Source organism: Grus americana, chromosome 1, assembly GCF_028858705.1.
Source record: "Grus americana isolate bGruAme1 chromosome 1, bGruAme1.mat, whole genome shotgun sequence".
NCBI classification, from domain to species: Eukaryota; Metazoa; Chordata; class Aves; order Gruiformes; family Gruidae; genus Grus; species Grus americana.
This window is the reverse complement of record NC_072852.1, coordinates 127,938,146-127,955,487: the sequence shown is the minus strand read 5'-3', so window position 1 is coordinate 127,955,487 and position 17,342 is coordinate 127,938,146. Positions and strand designations below refer to the sequence as shown.

Here is a 17,342-nt window from a genome sequence, read left to right as displayed (position 1 = left end):
GCCAACTTAGAGCCAGCGCAGCTGCCTGACCCTGAGCACAGATTGACTTTCTGGACCAACCTCAGCCCGTTCCCATCCCCATGGCTCTGCCCAGCCACCTGAGGCTGTGTTTGACTCTGGCTCCCCCCACGGGGCCTGATCCTGACCCCCACCCAGGGGCAGCCCCCTGGCCTGCCCTGCTTCTTGCCTAGGGGCAGCGGGAGGAGCCCTGGCTGGTGAGACCCTGTCCTGCAGCCCAGTGGGGAGCCCCTGTCACCCCCTGATCCCAGGGAGAGCTGGCTTGTCCTGCTCCCCAGTCGACAGGCCTTTACACCTTTTAGGGAACACAGGATGACTTCTTCTTTAACATACTGTAGAGAGGTGGGGGGGTTTATCACCACGAACCCGAGATGCTAATTTTTTAAATTAAAATAGAAAGACAAATTATGTATTAAAAAAACCTTGTCAATAAAACCTCTGCAATTTTTAATATCAAATGCAGAACACATTCTTCCACCTATTAAAAGAAGAAGAAAAAAAATAAAAAGAAAGTCTTAGGAATCTTCAGGGAGTCACAAACTTCAGTGTGTGGGCATGCAGTCCTGACCAGTAACGGCTAAACTTACTTTTAAACAAAACCTAAGTGAAATTCTGGAGTGTGAATTACATCAGTCCTCAGATAACCCTGCGAGGCGTTTAGACTTGAAAACATTGTTTCTACCCTTTTCGTTGCTCAAAGGACTGTAAAGAAGGATGAAGCATTGCTAATTCTATGCTGACATCTCTAAACTCTTAAAAGGAAGACTGCATTTCTTTCATAAGCTGCTCCCTGATTGTCTGCTACAAAAAGCAGCCCAGGGTACCAAGGCCACTCAGGAATTTTTAGTATTCTTGCATCCAATACACAATTAGATATATAGTCTAAATCGCAATCCAGCCATGATGGAAACAGGATACCTATTAAGAAAGGTACTTTAATTACCTGGAGTCTAAGGCAACAGGGGTCAATAGGAAAGGGATAGGAAACAATACTCATTAAATTGTAGTGTATACACACACAATCCCACAACACCCACAGACACTAAGGCAGCACAATTTTATACTCTGTTATGTCAGGGGAGTGTTCCTAGAATTTGCCTTAACCTTTGCCATAAATACTCTAAACCTGCAAAGTTCTTTTGTATCTGTCACCGATGGAGGTCAGAGTATTACCTGGTATAAACGCTGGATAGCTTTTTGTGTAAATGCTTTTTAATAGGGTAGGAGAGAAAGGATAAAATTCCACATTAGAGAATAAAGCAACTTTTTATCTTTAACAGCAGCTTAAAAACTGCATTAAAAAATAAAAACAGAAGTCAGGAATATCAGACATTCTCCTTGATAACGGACTATGAGGACTAGCCAGAAAAAAAGAAAAGCACAATAAATGCAACTTTTTGTATGACAATTCACAATCATACATATGTTTTATTTCTGTGTGGATTACTTTGGACGCATTTTATGATATATTTTAAAGTTCTTTTTTTTCTGCTTTTGTACCCCAAGAACCTACTTCCAGAGCTTAAAATGCAAAGGACTGCTCCAATATCTATTAATTCAATAGCAGCAGAGAGTGCAGAGATCCCTTAAAAACAAATGCTGGAGAGATTATCAAAATCTGGCTTCATTTTACAATATATTCACAGCAACTCAGGAAGGAGATATGGATGTTATAAGCATAATACTGGTCATCACTATGAGTAGCAACTTAATCATTATGTGGATGTGAGCCAGGGATTTTTTTCCAGCAATGACAAAATATAAAACATGCCTACCAACCACAGACATTAGAGAGGGTTGTCTGAGGCAACATCTACACCACTCTTAATAAAGTAGCTAGTTCCAAACTGTTCTGTCGGGATTATAGTTTGATCCAGTCTTGAATCTGCCATAAATTAGCATGCATGCATTAAAATGTTAACTTCTTTGAGCACAACAATTGTGCTGTAATTGCAACTCTAGAGCTTTGGTGACAAGTATGAACATCAAAATATGTTGCATCGAAGAACACTTTTATTGATTTACTGATTTCCTTTAAATGTCAGCAATGCTGCAATTTAAGTGAGGTTAACATTCATACATGAACTAATCTCATTGACAACACTAAAACTAGATAAGAGTATTTAGAAAGAGAAATTATGTAGTCTTTTAAATGCAAGACTGAGGACAATGAAGATGAGTTCCTCACTACTTACTCTTCCCACCCAACATGGGAAAGAACAAATGGAGTGCTATGACAAGGGAACTACAGCTCTTCCACTGCCACAGAAATCCTTTCCTGAATAAACTGCTCTGTGTAAGCGCTGTTAATCATGAGATTGGGGCTTACATTCTTTCTATTGCCACTGTTACCAGCAGTAACTTCTCCCTTCTTCACCTGCAAAAGCTTCACAGAAATGCATTTCAAAAGCATGAAATCCATTTTACAAAAGTGAATAGGTCTGATTATTAAAGTGCTAGTGCTTAAAGGATCACACGTCTCATCCCATTCTTGACTCTTGAATCAGCATATACTAGGATTTCATTTGCCAACAAAAAATATTTTTACAATCCTGCATTGCAGAATTCCAATATCAGCACTTTTAGTATGCTTAGTAAAGGTGTGAAAATATACTTACTTTAGTGACATAACTATAAGATTAAGTATGTGTCAATATAAATCAATGGGATTTAATTTGCATCCAAACCATTATGAGAGCATATTACAAAGGCTGCAAAGATAAATGGCTAAACATTAGGTAATACTAGAATAACATCAACTATGAACATTAATTCAGATACAATGCATATAATTGCAGCAATATCTTTAATCCCCTGACACATACTGTTTTCCAGCACAGGAGTGGCTTGCAGTGTGAACAAGTCTATAGGACCTCTACTTCATCATATTGAAAAGAATAGGAAGATTTGTGGTGAATTAAGGAAATTGGAGAGAAAAAGAAGGAAGCTAAGACAAAGGTGCCTCAGAGAGCTCAATAATCTACAAAGTTGTCAAGCAATGTTATGCAATTAATTAATGCTTTTAAAGAGGCCACGTAATTTTATATTTTTTCTGTGCCACAAACTAAACAAGGAGTGTGAGTCTAAGTATTGAATTGCTGCTCGCAGTGAGAGTGCTATCCATATCCTGTTTTGAATTAGGCTGGGTTCAGCCTAAACCAAGGCCATCACAGAAGCTTTAATTCAAGAATTTTCTAAAATTTTGAGTGCTTAACTTTGCAACCTTGCTAGTATCTTTTCAAAAACACCATAATCTGAGTACAAATTATTTCTGCTTCCACAAAATACCTTTGGTGTAGAAAATTATTTTGACATTTGCTGAAAAGTCTATTTAGGAGCATATAAATAGCAGACAGTACTAGAAGTTACTCATGAAGAACAATGACAGAAGACCAACTCAGTGGAAGCTTAAGGAAACCTACATCATCAAGAAAGCACTTCAACAGTCCTGACGGTATATATTCACTCTTTTGACCTATTTTACAAGACAGACAGTGAACCAAAAATTAACTTCACAGGTCATTCTAGTAAGTAAAAGACAAAACATAATGAAAAAAGTAAAAAGCAATTAAAGAGGGACGAGAAATGAAATACTCACTACTCCACAAGTAGTTACTGATTTCCTCTCAGATACATTTTATGTCATTGTCAAAACTACAACTCAAGGAACATCATAATCTTTATTTAAAGAGTTAACTTGTTCCAATAAATCTGGTAGAAATTGGCAGTTTTCAGTGTTTTTGGTGTGAACACTTAAAAGAAATAGACACAGAGGACACTTCCATGTATAAAGTTTGGCCTAAACAGAATCATTTCACACCATTTATACTTCTGTCAGTGGTACGTAAAACAAGTACTAGTTCTCCCTGAAAATGCCATTCTGAAATTCTTTATATGCAGTTACAAAAAACTAGAAAGCTAAAATCTCTAGGTTCTTGTTGTTTCAAGTGCTATGCTAGTTAAAATGTGGAGTAAGATGCCCTAAGACTGTAGCTGAGGTCACATAAAATGAGTGAATGCAGCTATTGCAGAGTGATTTATATTCCATCATCCATTGAGTGTGCAGATGACATGTCTCAGTTCCCAACAATAATAGCACTGTATTAGCCAAGGAAAATTCCCAACAAAGAGTCAAAAGCTTTGTTTCTGCCCACCCACATTAGCATGCTACTTTTAAGCCACCTTCAGTTCACCTCTTTTAGTGTTTTATCACTGTTTAGGAGAACCGATCATTAAAAAAAAGCATAGATACTGAAGGGAAAAATAACTTCTGGATTTCTGTTCAGGAAAGAATAAAAGAAAACATATCATTCTTTTGCGCATTTGTGTACTCCTGTGACTTGAGGTCTGCTGGTGGGATTTACAAGTAATTTAGAAGAAATTTTGTAAAAGTAGTAAAACAACACTCCAAGTATAGTGACTAAATAGAGATGGAAAACCAAGACATTCACTGTAGAGGTCACCTACAGACATCCTAACTTTGTGAGGAAACCTTTTTTCTGTAAAATGAGGTTATATAGTGCTGTAGGTTTGGAAAAGCTCTAAATATAAAAACAAAGTTTACTATCTCTGCCCAGTCAGAAGCAATTGCAATAGATACTTAGTGTAATCAATAAGCCACTATTATAGTTTCTAGGAACTCTTAATCATCATTTTCACAGATACTTTATGAGAAGTTATAAAACCAGAAACCAGATCAAGCTCTGTTGATATGGTAGTGACCTCACTAGTTTGGTCTCCTGCTCCAAAAGTAGGTGAACCAGACTTGGGAGGCTGCTTGCTGATTGTTTTCTGCTTCAAGATTCTACATGCCAGTAAATAATACTCTAGTCTCAATGAAGTTCTACACAGTCTTTAGGAAACCAAGTGTAAAATATCCCCTTCAAAATGATTTCTATGCTGGGGAAAAGGATTCTATAGTACATTTTTCTAAAAGAGAAGTGTTGGGAGGCATTAGCCTTCTTAACAACGTATCCTCTGCTCCAAAACAGAATCAAGTCAGTCATTCTACATGAATTTTGGCAGAGAAACTGAGTGGGAAAGTTCTATATTGCCATGTCTTTTTTCCTTCAGAATAGAAAAATTTTAAAGCAAGGGGGCCTCTTTATGACTTGGCTCTTTTTTAGAAAACATGTTCATTTTTTTTAATTGACAAAATTTCTGAAAGCAAAATTCAAAATAAAGGAGTTTTTAAAAAATGTTACATGATGCCATTAATAAGGGACCCGAAATTACATTTGCTTGCAGTAAGGATTACTCTTGAATAGGCAGAACAACCTTAATGTCAAAAACAATATTCCCAGCACAATATGCAAAAATTTTCTACCTGGGAACATTACATTTTTCCTGGCTATGCCGTCATAGAACAGAACAAATGCCATTTGCTAAGTTCTTTCATTGATTTTAAACAGAGCACATCAAGGACAAGTGTACAACAGGGGAAGCATAACCCATTACACAGTAATGGATATCGCTAAAGGTTGCTTCATTACCTTTACTGGATGAGTGGCTGGTTTTTCTTTATATAAATGACACCCTTTAGACAAAACCTCTTCCACATTCGGCTGTTTAGCCTGCACTGCTGCTTCAGTTTCCTGAAAAATAAAAACACATGCAGTGTAGATTAACCGTAGCATAAGCAATAAGACTGAAAAGTCCTAAAGCTCCATGGGAAGCTGTAAAACACCAGTAGATTAGTTTCTGCTCCGGATTGGTTTCTGGGAAAACTTATGGATAGTAGCAGCTAAGGACAAAGAGGGTCACCAGAGAAAACAAAAGCAAAGAGGGATGGAAAAGAGTAACTATCAAAATAAACAGCGATAGGTCCCTTCATCCTGAGGGTTTCAATAAAATTATTACAAAGCCAACACAAATTCATACTAGGAAAGACAGGCATAAGAAATCTCATTTAAGCAGCTTTCTCCTTTTGTCTGTTTTACATTACCAGCAGATTAAAAGTGCACTGGTTAACATTTTGTTCATACAGTACATGGCACCAAAATCACCTCATGACATACAACACTAATGCTGAATTTAGGAAGATTAAAAATATTAATAGAAAACTACTATTATTAATAGTAAACTAGTACTTACCCACTAAAGCATTTATACCAATGAATTAAAAACAAAAGCACAGTAGTAGTGACAGTTTCTATAGCTATTGGGAGGTACCTACCATTGGCGATGACACCCTACTGAATTAGCAACAGCATATTCTGTAGCAATTTTCTTTTTTAATCTGGAAAGGTGTAATTCATGTGTTAACATAAGGCAACTCCAAGAAACCCTTCCCAACATACAGCAGCTTCATTTAATCAGCCACTGAGCAAATAAATAATGGGTGTAAATAAATAATGTAGATAATTAAACACAACAAAAAAAAAAATCACTGAAAAGTGTAAAAGAAAAGATAAACTACACCTGGAGGTCCATGATTCATATTATTTTCATTTTTCAAGTAGTATAAGCAAAAACAAAACCCAAGACATATCCCTGATTTATCAGAGATATTAAAATTAAATGATTGGGTGGTTTTTTTTTTTTTCCTCTTTCCACTCCTCTCCCCCTATTTTATAGCTTTATTTCCTTGTCCTAACCAATATTGCAGACTATCCACTGATGCTCCAACTTGATTTTCTGTCCACAATCTCAGTTATCATTACTGTGACAGCAGACAAGATTGTGTGCCAGGATTGTCACTATCTGATCCGACACATCATTTCATTGGCGGAAATCTGCTATTCTTTGCTCTGCAATAAACTTCTTGAAATCTATGTCATTTTAAGTTTCAGAAAGGGGCCATTTTGCTTCTCTGTTTCAGCTCAACATAGAAAACTTTTCCACAATGCTGCCTGGAATTTTACTTGCAAAACATTATGGACAAACAGTAAAAATAAAAATTGTTGATAAATTCACTGTCATCTCCCATTTGTCTTTTCAAATATTGTTTATGAATAGCAAATGAAGTGAATTAAAGCTTGTGTCATTTCTTGCAATGATATTTGAAACGTTTGCATTTAATTGCTTTTTATTATGCAATTCAACATTAATGAGTTATAACTGTAAAAATTCATAGCGAATGAGCACTGAAAAGCAATGCAAGGCAAAACTGGGATATTGGGGGGTGGGAGTTTATTAACCCGTTGATCAAACCTTCATTAATGTCCTATTTTCTTTCTGTTTCAATACTGGGTTAGCTTTCTACTTCCCCACTCATCCTATAAAAAAAAAAAATCATCAAGAAATATTAATGAAGAAGGTAATTTTCTGCCTAGCTTGAGGAAAAATAGGCATTTTGATATTTGTTTGTTTAGAAGGGGTTTTTTAAAAACTAAGCCCCCTGCAGTATTTTGCTAATATTTTGTGTTGTGTAATTCTACATGTCTCAAATACTTACATTATTTTATAACAGCACCGGGTATCATAAAAAATTCTGTAGCAAGAAAAACACACGACAGCTCCCTGCAGAGTCCAAGAATATCAAGATCATTATGGGTGCTGGTTTAACCTGCAGCGTGGATGTGCCTTTGAAGGGGATCTCTCAATCTTCCCCACTCACTGGGCTTTGCTTTCCACCACGGACTGGTCTGAGAGCACACAAATTGGTTTCTTTCAGGCCGCAACCAGCGTGGAAGGCGCACTCTTAGGAGAGCACCTAACAGAGCCCCAGGCCCTGAGGGCACCACCAGCCCTGCCTGCCCCTGCCCAGTCCCCTCACCCTGCCCACAGCCCAGGACCCCACGTCAGCTTCCCTGGGCCGTCAGCCCCTGCCCCACTGATGTTGCAGCAGGGCTGGTCTCCAGCTCCCCACACCCCTGCCCGGCCATGGGCCCCGCTGAGGCGGGCCCACGTCCCATTCCCAGGGAGGTGCCTGATGCCTGGGGCTGCCCTGGTGCCTCCCGGTTGCCCTGCTCCTGGCTGGCAGTGGGATGGGCGGTGGCTGCTGGGACCTGCCCTGAAGGCCCCTCACAGGGCGCCCTCCATGGCCCTGGCCCACAGGCAGGTGCCCGGGCAGGCAGTAACAAGGGTGGAACAAACCTGAGCGCTTGCTGGTCCCTCCCAGGTCATCTTCACGGCTTTCCTTTAACATTTTCTAGACATGAGGAAAGTGGGGCTCTTTCAGGTGGCTCTGTTAAGCTTTGTCTTGTATTTGATCTGACTAGGTTTGTAATAACAGCCTTTGACAATAACAGTCACGTTCCACCACCAGGAATTGAAAATTCAAACCCAGAAGAACCTGGCGAGGGAAGGCTCTCCAGACTAATTAAAAGGACTATTTGTAACAGGAGTTACCACTCAAGTCCTGTGGCTGCAACAAAATTTGGCAGCTCAATATTTGTTTGCATTCTACTTTCTATCTTCAAATTTCAATTATGATTTACCATATATATATATACACACATGTAAATAGGCTAATTTCCCTTTTAAAATTAAGTAAAAAAGGAAAAAGCAAAATTAATGATTGATGGTAGCATTCAACTCCACATTTTCCAGAAAAGAAGAAAACATTTAACAATCCTTTTCATTGTCATTATTTTCTGCTAATTCTAGTATACACAACACACAAAACCTAAGATATCCCATTTCCATATATTACATAAACATTTGAAAAGGTATTATTTATGGATTCAAAAGCTATTTGTTCTTTATGCATAGAATACAGGTACAATTTTCTATAGCCAGGTAACAGAAACATAATGTATTTAGCTGTTAAATTACCAATTCCTTCTGCTCTACAATTTTCTGGAGTTTGCTCTACACACTACTGGAGTAGTCTGATCTTTCAAAATCAATGGCCTTGATGTAAACGAAAATGCATTCTGCAAGTGTATCCAATATATCATGATGCTTCATTTGAGATTTATGTGGAAATAAGAAAAGAGATAAGAGTCCAAGAGAAAAAGAGGTTTTCAATAGAGGTTTTTTTCTTGTCCTTCATTTGGACATCGCTGAAATTAACAGATATCTTATTTCTTAGAGCTGCAACTACTTTTTGATTGTTGCACATTAATTCCAACATCGTCTAAAAACCATCACAAAATTATTTTAAATAAGTGTACACCTGACATTAAATCACTGCAGTAACTTTGAGGGAGCTCTTTGCCCAATTCTCTGCCTGATGGGATAGCCCCTTGACAAATTCTGCCTGGTGAGCAAGTTTCCAGCAATTTCAAATCCATTTGCTAGGTGACACGCTATTAATATGGGTCGACAGGCAAGAGAGTAGTTTCAGGATACTGCTCCATCATTCAGTTCCCAAAGAGAACAAAAAGGTAACAACCGTAACATGGCCTCCAACCGTTTGCTCGCAACAAAGAGGCTGCAGTTGTTACCTATCCTGCGCAGGATCCAGGACAATAGCATACTCCCAGCGCAGAGCCTGACATCTGTTCTTGATCACATAGGCCAGGCTACTACTAAAGCTAATAGCTGTCACCCATGTTCACGTCTATCAGTTTTCAGATAACATCAAAGCCATAACTTTTTGAAAGTCCTGATTCAAGATCATTGACTCTTCTACTTACTGAGGGAGCTGGTGGAAGCACTCACCAAGCCACCTACCATTGTTTATCAGCAATCCTGGCTAACCAGGAGAGGTCCCAGTTGAATGAAGGTTAGCCAATGTGACACCCATCTACAAGAAGGGCCAGGGAACTATAGGCCTGTCAGTCTGACCTTGGTGCCAGGGAAGGTTATGGAGCAGATCATCTTGAGTACTATCACACAACATACGTACAGGACAACCAGGTGATCAGGCCCAATCAGCCCATGGGTTTATGAAAGGCAGGTTGTGCTTGACTAACCCGATCTCCTTCTATGACAAGGTGACCCAGTTAGTGGTTGAGGAAAAGGCTGTGTTGTCTACCTGGACTTCAGTAAAGCCTTTGACACCATTTCCCACAGCATTCTCCTGGAGAAATTGGCTGTTCATGCCTTGGATAGGCATATGCTTTGCTGGGTAAAAAAATGGCTGGATCTCTGGGCCCAAAGAGTTGTGGCGAATGGAGTTAGTTACATCCCCAGGGCTCAGTACTGGGGCCAGTTCTCTTTAATATCTTTATCAATGATCTGCACAAGGGGAGCAAGTGCATCTTCAGTAAGTTTGCAGATGACGCCAAGTCAGGCAGGAGTATCTGCTTGAGGGTAGGAAGGCTCTACAGAGGTATCTGGACAGGCTGGATCAAAGGTCTGAGGCCAACTGTATAAGGTTCAACAAGGCCAAGGGCTGGGTCCTGCACTTGGGTGACAACAACCCCATGCAACACTACAGGCTTGGGGAAGAGTGGCTGGAAAGCTGCCCAGTAGAAAAGGGCCCAGGGATGTTGGTCAACAGCCAGCTGAATGTGAGCCAGCAGTATGCCCAAGTGGTCAAGAAGGTAACAGCATCCTGACTTGTTCAGAAATGGTGCTGCCAGCAGGACTAGGGAAGTGCTCATCCCCCTGTACTGGGCACTGGTGAGGCTGCACCTCGAGTACTGTGTTCAGTTTTGGGCCCCTCACTACAAGAAAGACATTGGAGTGTGTCCAGAGAAGGGCAGCAAAACTGGTGAAGGGTCTAGAGCACAAGTCTTATGAGGAACAGGAGAAAGAACTGGGGGTATTTAGCCTGGAGAGAAGGAGGCTGAGGGGAGACCTTGTTCCTCCTGACAACTACCTCAAAGGATGTTGTAGTGAGGTGGGTGTCGGTCTCTTCTCCCGAGCAACAAGTGATAGGACAAGAGGAAATGGCCTCAAGTTGTGCCAGGGGAGGCTTAGATTGGATATTAGGAAAAATTTATTCAAGGGTTATCAAGCATTAGAACAGGCTGCCCAGGGAAGTGGTTGAGTCACCATCCCCGGAGGTATTTAAAAGACATGTAGATGTGGTGCTTAGGGACATGTTCTAGTGGTGGACTTGGCAGTGTTAGATTTGTGATTGGATTTGATGACCTTAAGGGTCTTTTCCAACCATAATGATTCTATGATTCTACCATGCTCACTTTGATTGCTGTGGGAGGATGCCCATTGGGCGGATGCAGTGCTGTCTCTGGGAGACAGAACTAACTCTACCAGAATTGCACAATTTACGAACTGCCTGTGAAAGGAATTGTAATGCTACTTCTGGGCTGGGTGATGAATATGCTAATTAAACTTTTCACACATATGGCAAATTAAAATACATCATCATTGGAAACTGCTGTTTCTCAAACATGTATAAACAAGAATCAGAGGCCACCTCTTTTCCATGATGTACCATCTATGAATTTTCAGTGGTGTTAAAATGGTGCATCCGAACTGATGAAAGCCTACTGCTGAATAAGCCACATCGGCTTCTACGTTTCCAACAACATGTCAGTTCAACCTGTTGAGCCAATTTACAGGCTGAAAAAGTGGCAGGGACTTGTCTACAGCCCCATCTGGACTATGCAAGTCTGTTGATATAGCTCAGAACTTAGAAAATTCATACTGCCTAGCTGAAACCAATATATTGACTAAACCTCTGGTGTGTATGCCAATGGAAGAGAAAGTTTGATGGCTTGGCATATGTTATTTCAAGAGATGGTAACTATCCTAGCAGACACAGACAGGCTGTTTGACATATGCTGCACATATACTAGGAGGCCCAGACAACTGTCTATAAAAGTATCTGCAGCAATTCAGACTGTGCATTGGTCTATATTAAGAATCACAAGCACTGATTCACCTTCTCTGGTAATCTTGGTAAAACTTTTGAGATCCATTGCCCAATGAGATTATGTCCATGGGACGTTTTCTTCAGGAACAGTAGGAGAAGCTCAGGGTGATTAAACCTGTGTCTTCACAGTGAAATGCAATGCAAAAAGGAAACTTAATTGCAACCTTCAAATAAAAAAAACCCCAAACCCAAAACTTTGAAATTAATATAGCGAGTTGTTTTAAAAGTCATGACCTCTTTTTGTCAAGATGGTACATTAAATGAAGATTAAAGAAGAGCATTTATTCAAAGGAAAACGGAAGCAGTAAACAATTTCCCTTCACTTTACTGATCGAGACAATGCAGTGGTTTAAGAAGCAAATATACTAAATCAAAAATAATTTGGAGGCTTCTAATTTCAAAAATACTTATGAAATTATGTTTTTCTTGTTTTTTAGATGATGGAGAGTATAACTTGTAACCAGAATTTTCTGAGGTGGATTTTGTTATTCATCCACATGAGAAGCTCCAGCAAGGTTCATTGAAATATTCAAGCCTATCTTTCATGTTACTATTCCCAGATATTTTAGGGAAAAAGCTATAAATAAATGGTGAGGTTCCGAGTACGTCATTTTTTCCTCACAAGTAAAGAAAGGGAAGTGGATAGAAAACGTTAATATATTCCTATCTTCAAGAATTCTGGTTCTAAATAAGTGACCTCTTTTTTTCTTTTGAATCAGCTCTGCACATTCCCATTCATGGAGCAGGCTAACAAGCTAAACCATCACAATGAAGAATGGTCAGAGGAGAGTGAATTAAAATACATCAAAGTTCAGCTACAGTACAGTGAGCATCAGATCTTGATGGTAGGTCAGACAGTACAGTCAATGGCATTCTCGGTATTCACTTTAGGTATTTATACAATATTATTAGAATACATCCAAGACATGCTATTAACAGTTCTGTGGTCATATTGAGGTGGGATCTAATCCACTGGGGGAAAAATACTGTTGCCAGTATTTAAACTTCCTGAATAAAGACTTTATTCAATCTTGATAAAATTCAAAGAGAGACAAGCTTGTACCTGTGTTCTTTTCTACATAGCAGATAAAAAGGTTTGATAGCTTCCTGAATATTTTACTTATCTCTGTATAAAAAGAAAATGCTCTGTGAACACCTAAGTTACAGAATTTAACTTCACCTTCCCATCTTAGGGTTTTATGAAAAAAAAAAAAAAAAACCAACAAAAAACCAACCCAAACCCAAACAAAACAAAAAAACCACCAAAAAACCCAACAAGTAATTCAATTTAAAGACCATTCCATTAGTGGTCTAGGTAGAAGCTTAGTGCAAAACTGCTTTATTGCTAAAAATATCCTGTAACTAGCAGACAAGCAATTTTATGCACCTGCCTCTAAAAATGCCATTTTAATGAGTAAATAAAATAACCATTCTTTCCTCCATTACCTTAAATCACTGTTCTTTTAAATGTGTGAGACCCAAAATATGATCCCAAGGCAGTGTTAGAAGCTATCTTAATGGGGAAAAGAATATTGTGAGATTCATCCAGCTTTTTAAAGTGTGCAAAAGACAGTCATCTGATTTTAATGAGAGACTGGAAAATTGATACAACTACGGCTCTTGACCTATGTGAACAATTTTTGAAATACTTTAGAGGAGAAAATTATTTAACAGAAAAGAGCACTACACAAAGGACCTCTTCTTTTTAAATGTGCAACAATTCAATTTTAGAGTTCATAACTACTTTCTAAACCTATGAGTGCAGCCTTTGTGTAGTTTGTAAAATTTGCAGACACCGAGTCTATCAAGACATGGTGGTGTTTTTCATCATTCTGCTCCCTGCAATATCTCTTATTCCTGGTACTGGAAAAGGGAAGGAAAGAGAAAGGAAAGGGAAAGGAGAAAAAAACAAAAAAAAAAGAAATCCTGTACAATGAAATGGAATTAAGAAGGTCCCAACATTTAAGTCATGCAAACAAAGTGCCTAAAATAGCAAGCCCCACCACTTTGCAGAGTGAAAGGATGTTATTTCCAAAGCACCTTTTCCTGTTGGCTATCAGAAATTTGTGAGCTTCCTCTGAATGTCTAGAGGAGATGAAATACAGTAATTTTTCTTCCCCACACAGAGAAATTGGTATCTATCCATTGCAGCTGTCTGTCTTGAAAAGGAAATTTCCTGGAGGTACTGAAGATGGATGAAATTATTAGGTGTAAAGACATGACCTGCAGATATGGCATAGGAAAAGAATTTGGCTATGGTGGTCATATACCAATAAAGAACAGTTAATTATCCAGTTGGACTGTGAACAGGCCCAGTAAGAAGAATTCTTTGAGACTGGATATGATTCAGAATGCTTTATTTTGAGACTGGACAGGACACAGGATGAAACAGCTGCTCCTGTTCCACCTAGACTGCAGATCCTGTCTTAGTTCCAGTGTGTAATATAAAAGAGATAATAAGTAACCCAGGAGAACTGACGTAGGAGGAGGAAATTTGGCACAAAAACATAACAAGAAATTCTTGCTAGAAAATAAGGGAAGTCCCTATAATTTTACTAGCTCTCTTTTAGTTACGTGCTCTCTTAGATGCTGAAGGATATCATCTTAAGAGGAAGTTACTTAGATTGACACAGTAGCAAATATGGACTACCAGCATAAGCGTCTTGACTGGCAAGTGAAATTTGGTGATAATTATAAAAGTATTGAGTCATAAAAATTGTTTATTTCTTCTTGTAATCAGGAAAGAAAGAAATCAGAATTTCTTCTCTCTCATTGCACAAATAACAGCAGTTCTATTCAATAAACTGAATTAAAAATAATTTAACTTGGGAGGCATGCATTTATTTATTTTACCATCTAATTCTTGGTCGCTTATTCTTCGCTGTCTTAGGTCAGAGCTTATATGCAAATTTTCCTCCTGTTTTCAAGTTTAGTAAATAAAAGAATTATTTTCAGAGGAGTTTCTTCTACAAAAGGAAATTAAAAAAAATCAATCTATTACTGTTCTAACATCAATTTGTTGATTGTAACATGTTTTCAGATATACCCATCTTCTGGTATTAGTCTTTGATACATCATTTAAAAGAAATATTCATGAGGCTATATTTCTGCAGTCTGTTTTCCAATAGTTAGAGTGGCATATATTACTGGAAGAAATGGTAAACACTGCTCCAGTATTTCGCCTGAGCAGCAGAAGCAGGGCTAGATTTCAGTAAATGGAAATATCCTCTCTCTGAAAACCTAACTACACTGAAGCAAGCTATAGTTTTGGTATTGACTTCACTAGAGCCTTGCTAAACTGCACTATCATTTCTGTAAGTTTCCTCCTATATTTATTTCTTTGTTTATATTAACCACACTTTTCTCTGGGACTCTGCACAGTACCTGAGCTGTTATTAATACCACAAGGAGGAAGTCAAAAGACAAGCTGAGGTACAACCTCCCTGACTTCCAAGCAACTCATCCACGGTTCTAAAAGGCTTGTGCTTTCAAGAATAAAATCACATCTTGATTTACTTGTCATCCCTTATTTCCTAAAAAAATACTACCGCACATCAAATACTTGATCACCTTTCAAAAATCTTTCCTCTCATGAGACACTGGAACACAGATAAGCTTTGCAATCCATCCTTAAAGCTGCAAAGTCTGTTACAGATTAAACAATTTACACGGATTACTCATTGGGAAAGTTTTGTCACATTTTCACAATCCATTTGCAGCTAATATAATTTAATATTCTTGCACTTGAAATAGTTTTGGTTTTTTTTTTAGAAGAAGTTTGGATACAGACTGTTTAAAATCTAAATGGCTCATAGCTTACAAAGAAAATATTGAGCAGGTTGCTCCTCAAAGTCTCATAAAAAGATTTCTGGAAAGAACGATAATTGATTTATGCACAGAGTATCAAGCTCTAGTTTCTATGAGTTGATTAAATTGACATTTACTGCAGATCTTAATGCACTGAAAATAGGAGTAGTTTAAATATTCAAACAATATTTCATCATCAGACGTTTTCGCAGTTCAACTTTTTGCCAAATCAGACACAGGTGTCAGAATACAGTGAGATAAATTGCTGTGGTACATATTCCTTACATGCTCATGTGGACAAACTATACTACCTCTTATTGTGTATAAAAAAAATACTAATTTTAAAAGATGTTAGCAAAATGAAAAGGTAAAACAATCAATAAAGAGTTAAAATCTGACTTATTTGGCCTAGCTTGTCAAGCAGACACTGACAAATGAAGGCTGATGGAAGCAAAAATACAGCAATGTCCAGTCAGTGCATTCATTATCTCATGTGGGTGAATTTTCTTTTATTTGTCTAGAATTAGGTTTGCTACTCCTCAGTCATGCTCTTCTCCTATGTTCTAAATGGAGGTTGTCAAGTATATAATGAAGTGATTGACAAGACTTGACAGCTCTCCTATTGTCATTCAAAGCTTATCAAGGAAAAAGTCCAAATATGAGTTATTTTTAAGAATAGTTATTTAATTTTTAAGAATGGCTTATTTTTATCTGCAAAAACTGAACAAAATATGCTATTTTAAGTATATGGCAAGTCACCACCATGGACAGTAAACAGGTATAAATACTACACCCAGAGACAGTTTGAAGCTTCTTTAGCAGTGTAGGCAAAAATCAAGGTTGTGTAAACCTTGGAAAAGAGGTTTCAATTATAGAGGAATCCAGAAGGGGCAAGTGATGACCTAGAAGGTAAGGAAGGAGTAAAGCGAAAAGACTGGAAAACTGAGTAAGAAGGAATAAAGGGTCAGTGAGATTGCAAGAGGATTTGAAGGCAAGGTCACTGGACAGCATAAAATGGTTTTTAATATTGTCTGGAAAAGAAGATTTGTAAGGGGGTCAAGCAGGGTTTCAGTGAGCTAGAAGTGGGAACAGGAATTTCTGCATTTTGTCAACTCATTCCCTATCCGGAACTTCATTTCTCCATCCATTCCTTAAAACGCAGGGACTCACATTTCTGTTCATCCCCTCCACGTCCTCATCATCTATAATAGTCACCTACATCTGTCATGATCCCCCTGGAAAACTGTCTTCCAGGGAAAATGGCAGTGCTGAGAAAAAGACCTGGAGGAATTCCCTGGAAGTGCAGCTTTAACCTCCTCCTATGGCCAGAGGAGGTAAGCTGACTCCTAAAGCTTTTAGGAGGTAGGAGGTGGAGGAGCAGGCCCTATTACATCCCTTCTCTGCGCTGCACCCTCTTCCCATTTCCTTCTCTCCATCCCGCACATCCTGACCTCTCCTGAGGAGGTAAGGAGCACCATCAGCAGGTGTTTATGGAACATGTAGGATAGGGTTGTCCGTTCAGGTTGGAATAGAGCATCTCCAGTTCCTCTTTTAACAGCAGGGGAATTGGAATCAAACTCAGCATCCCAGCCCATTTGATCCCAAAGTGTAAATCATTGCAGGGGCAAAGAATTTGTGGAAGTAAAGTATTCAATGCAGATAAACCCCACATAAATTTGTACAGTGGTAATATGCATGTTAATTAAATAAAATCCAGAGATGCAAAAGAAAACAACTTGAGCGCTGTTAGCTCAATGTATCCATTTATTACACCATTCAACAGGCTCAACCAGGAAAATACAGAGGAATATGGAATGAGTTTGGGTGAACATCTATATTTTCA

General features: G+C 38.5%; 1 protein-coding gene across 7 annotated transcripts in view; it reads right to left on the bottom strand.

Annotated features, from left to right (window-relative positions):
- Positions 1-17,342, bottom strand: part of DMD (dystrophin) — a 1,313,294-nt gene that overhangs the window by 365,392 nt on the left and 930,560 nt on the right. For all 7 annotated transcript variants that reach the window (XM_054840966.1, XM_054843533.1, XM_054803063.1 and 4 more), the window contains one exon: positions 5,511-5,612. In XM_054840966.1, the coding sequence (XP_054696941.1) occupies positions 5,511-5,612 (102 nt within the window). The remainder of the gene's footprint in view (positions 1-5,510; positions 5,613-17,342) is intronic.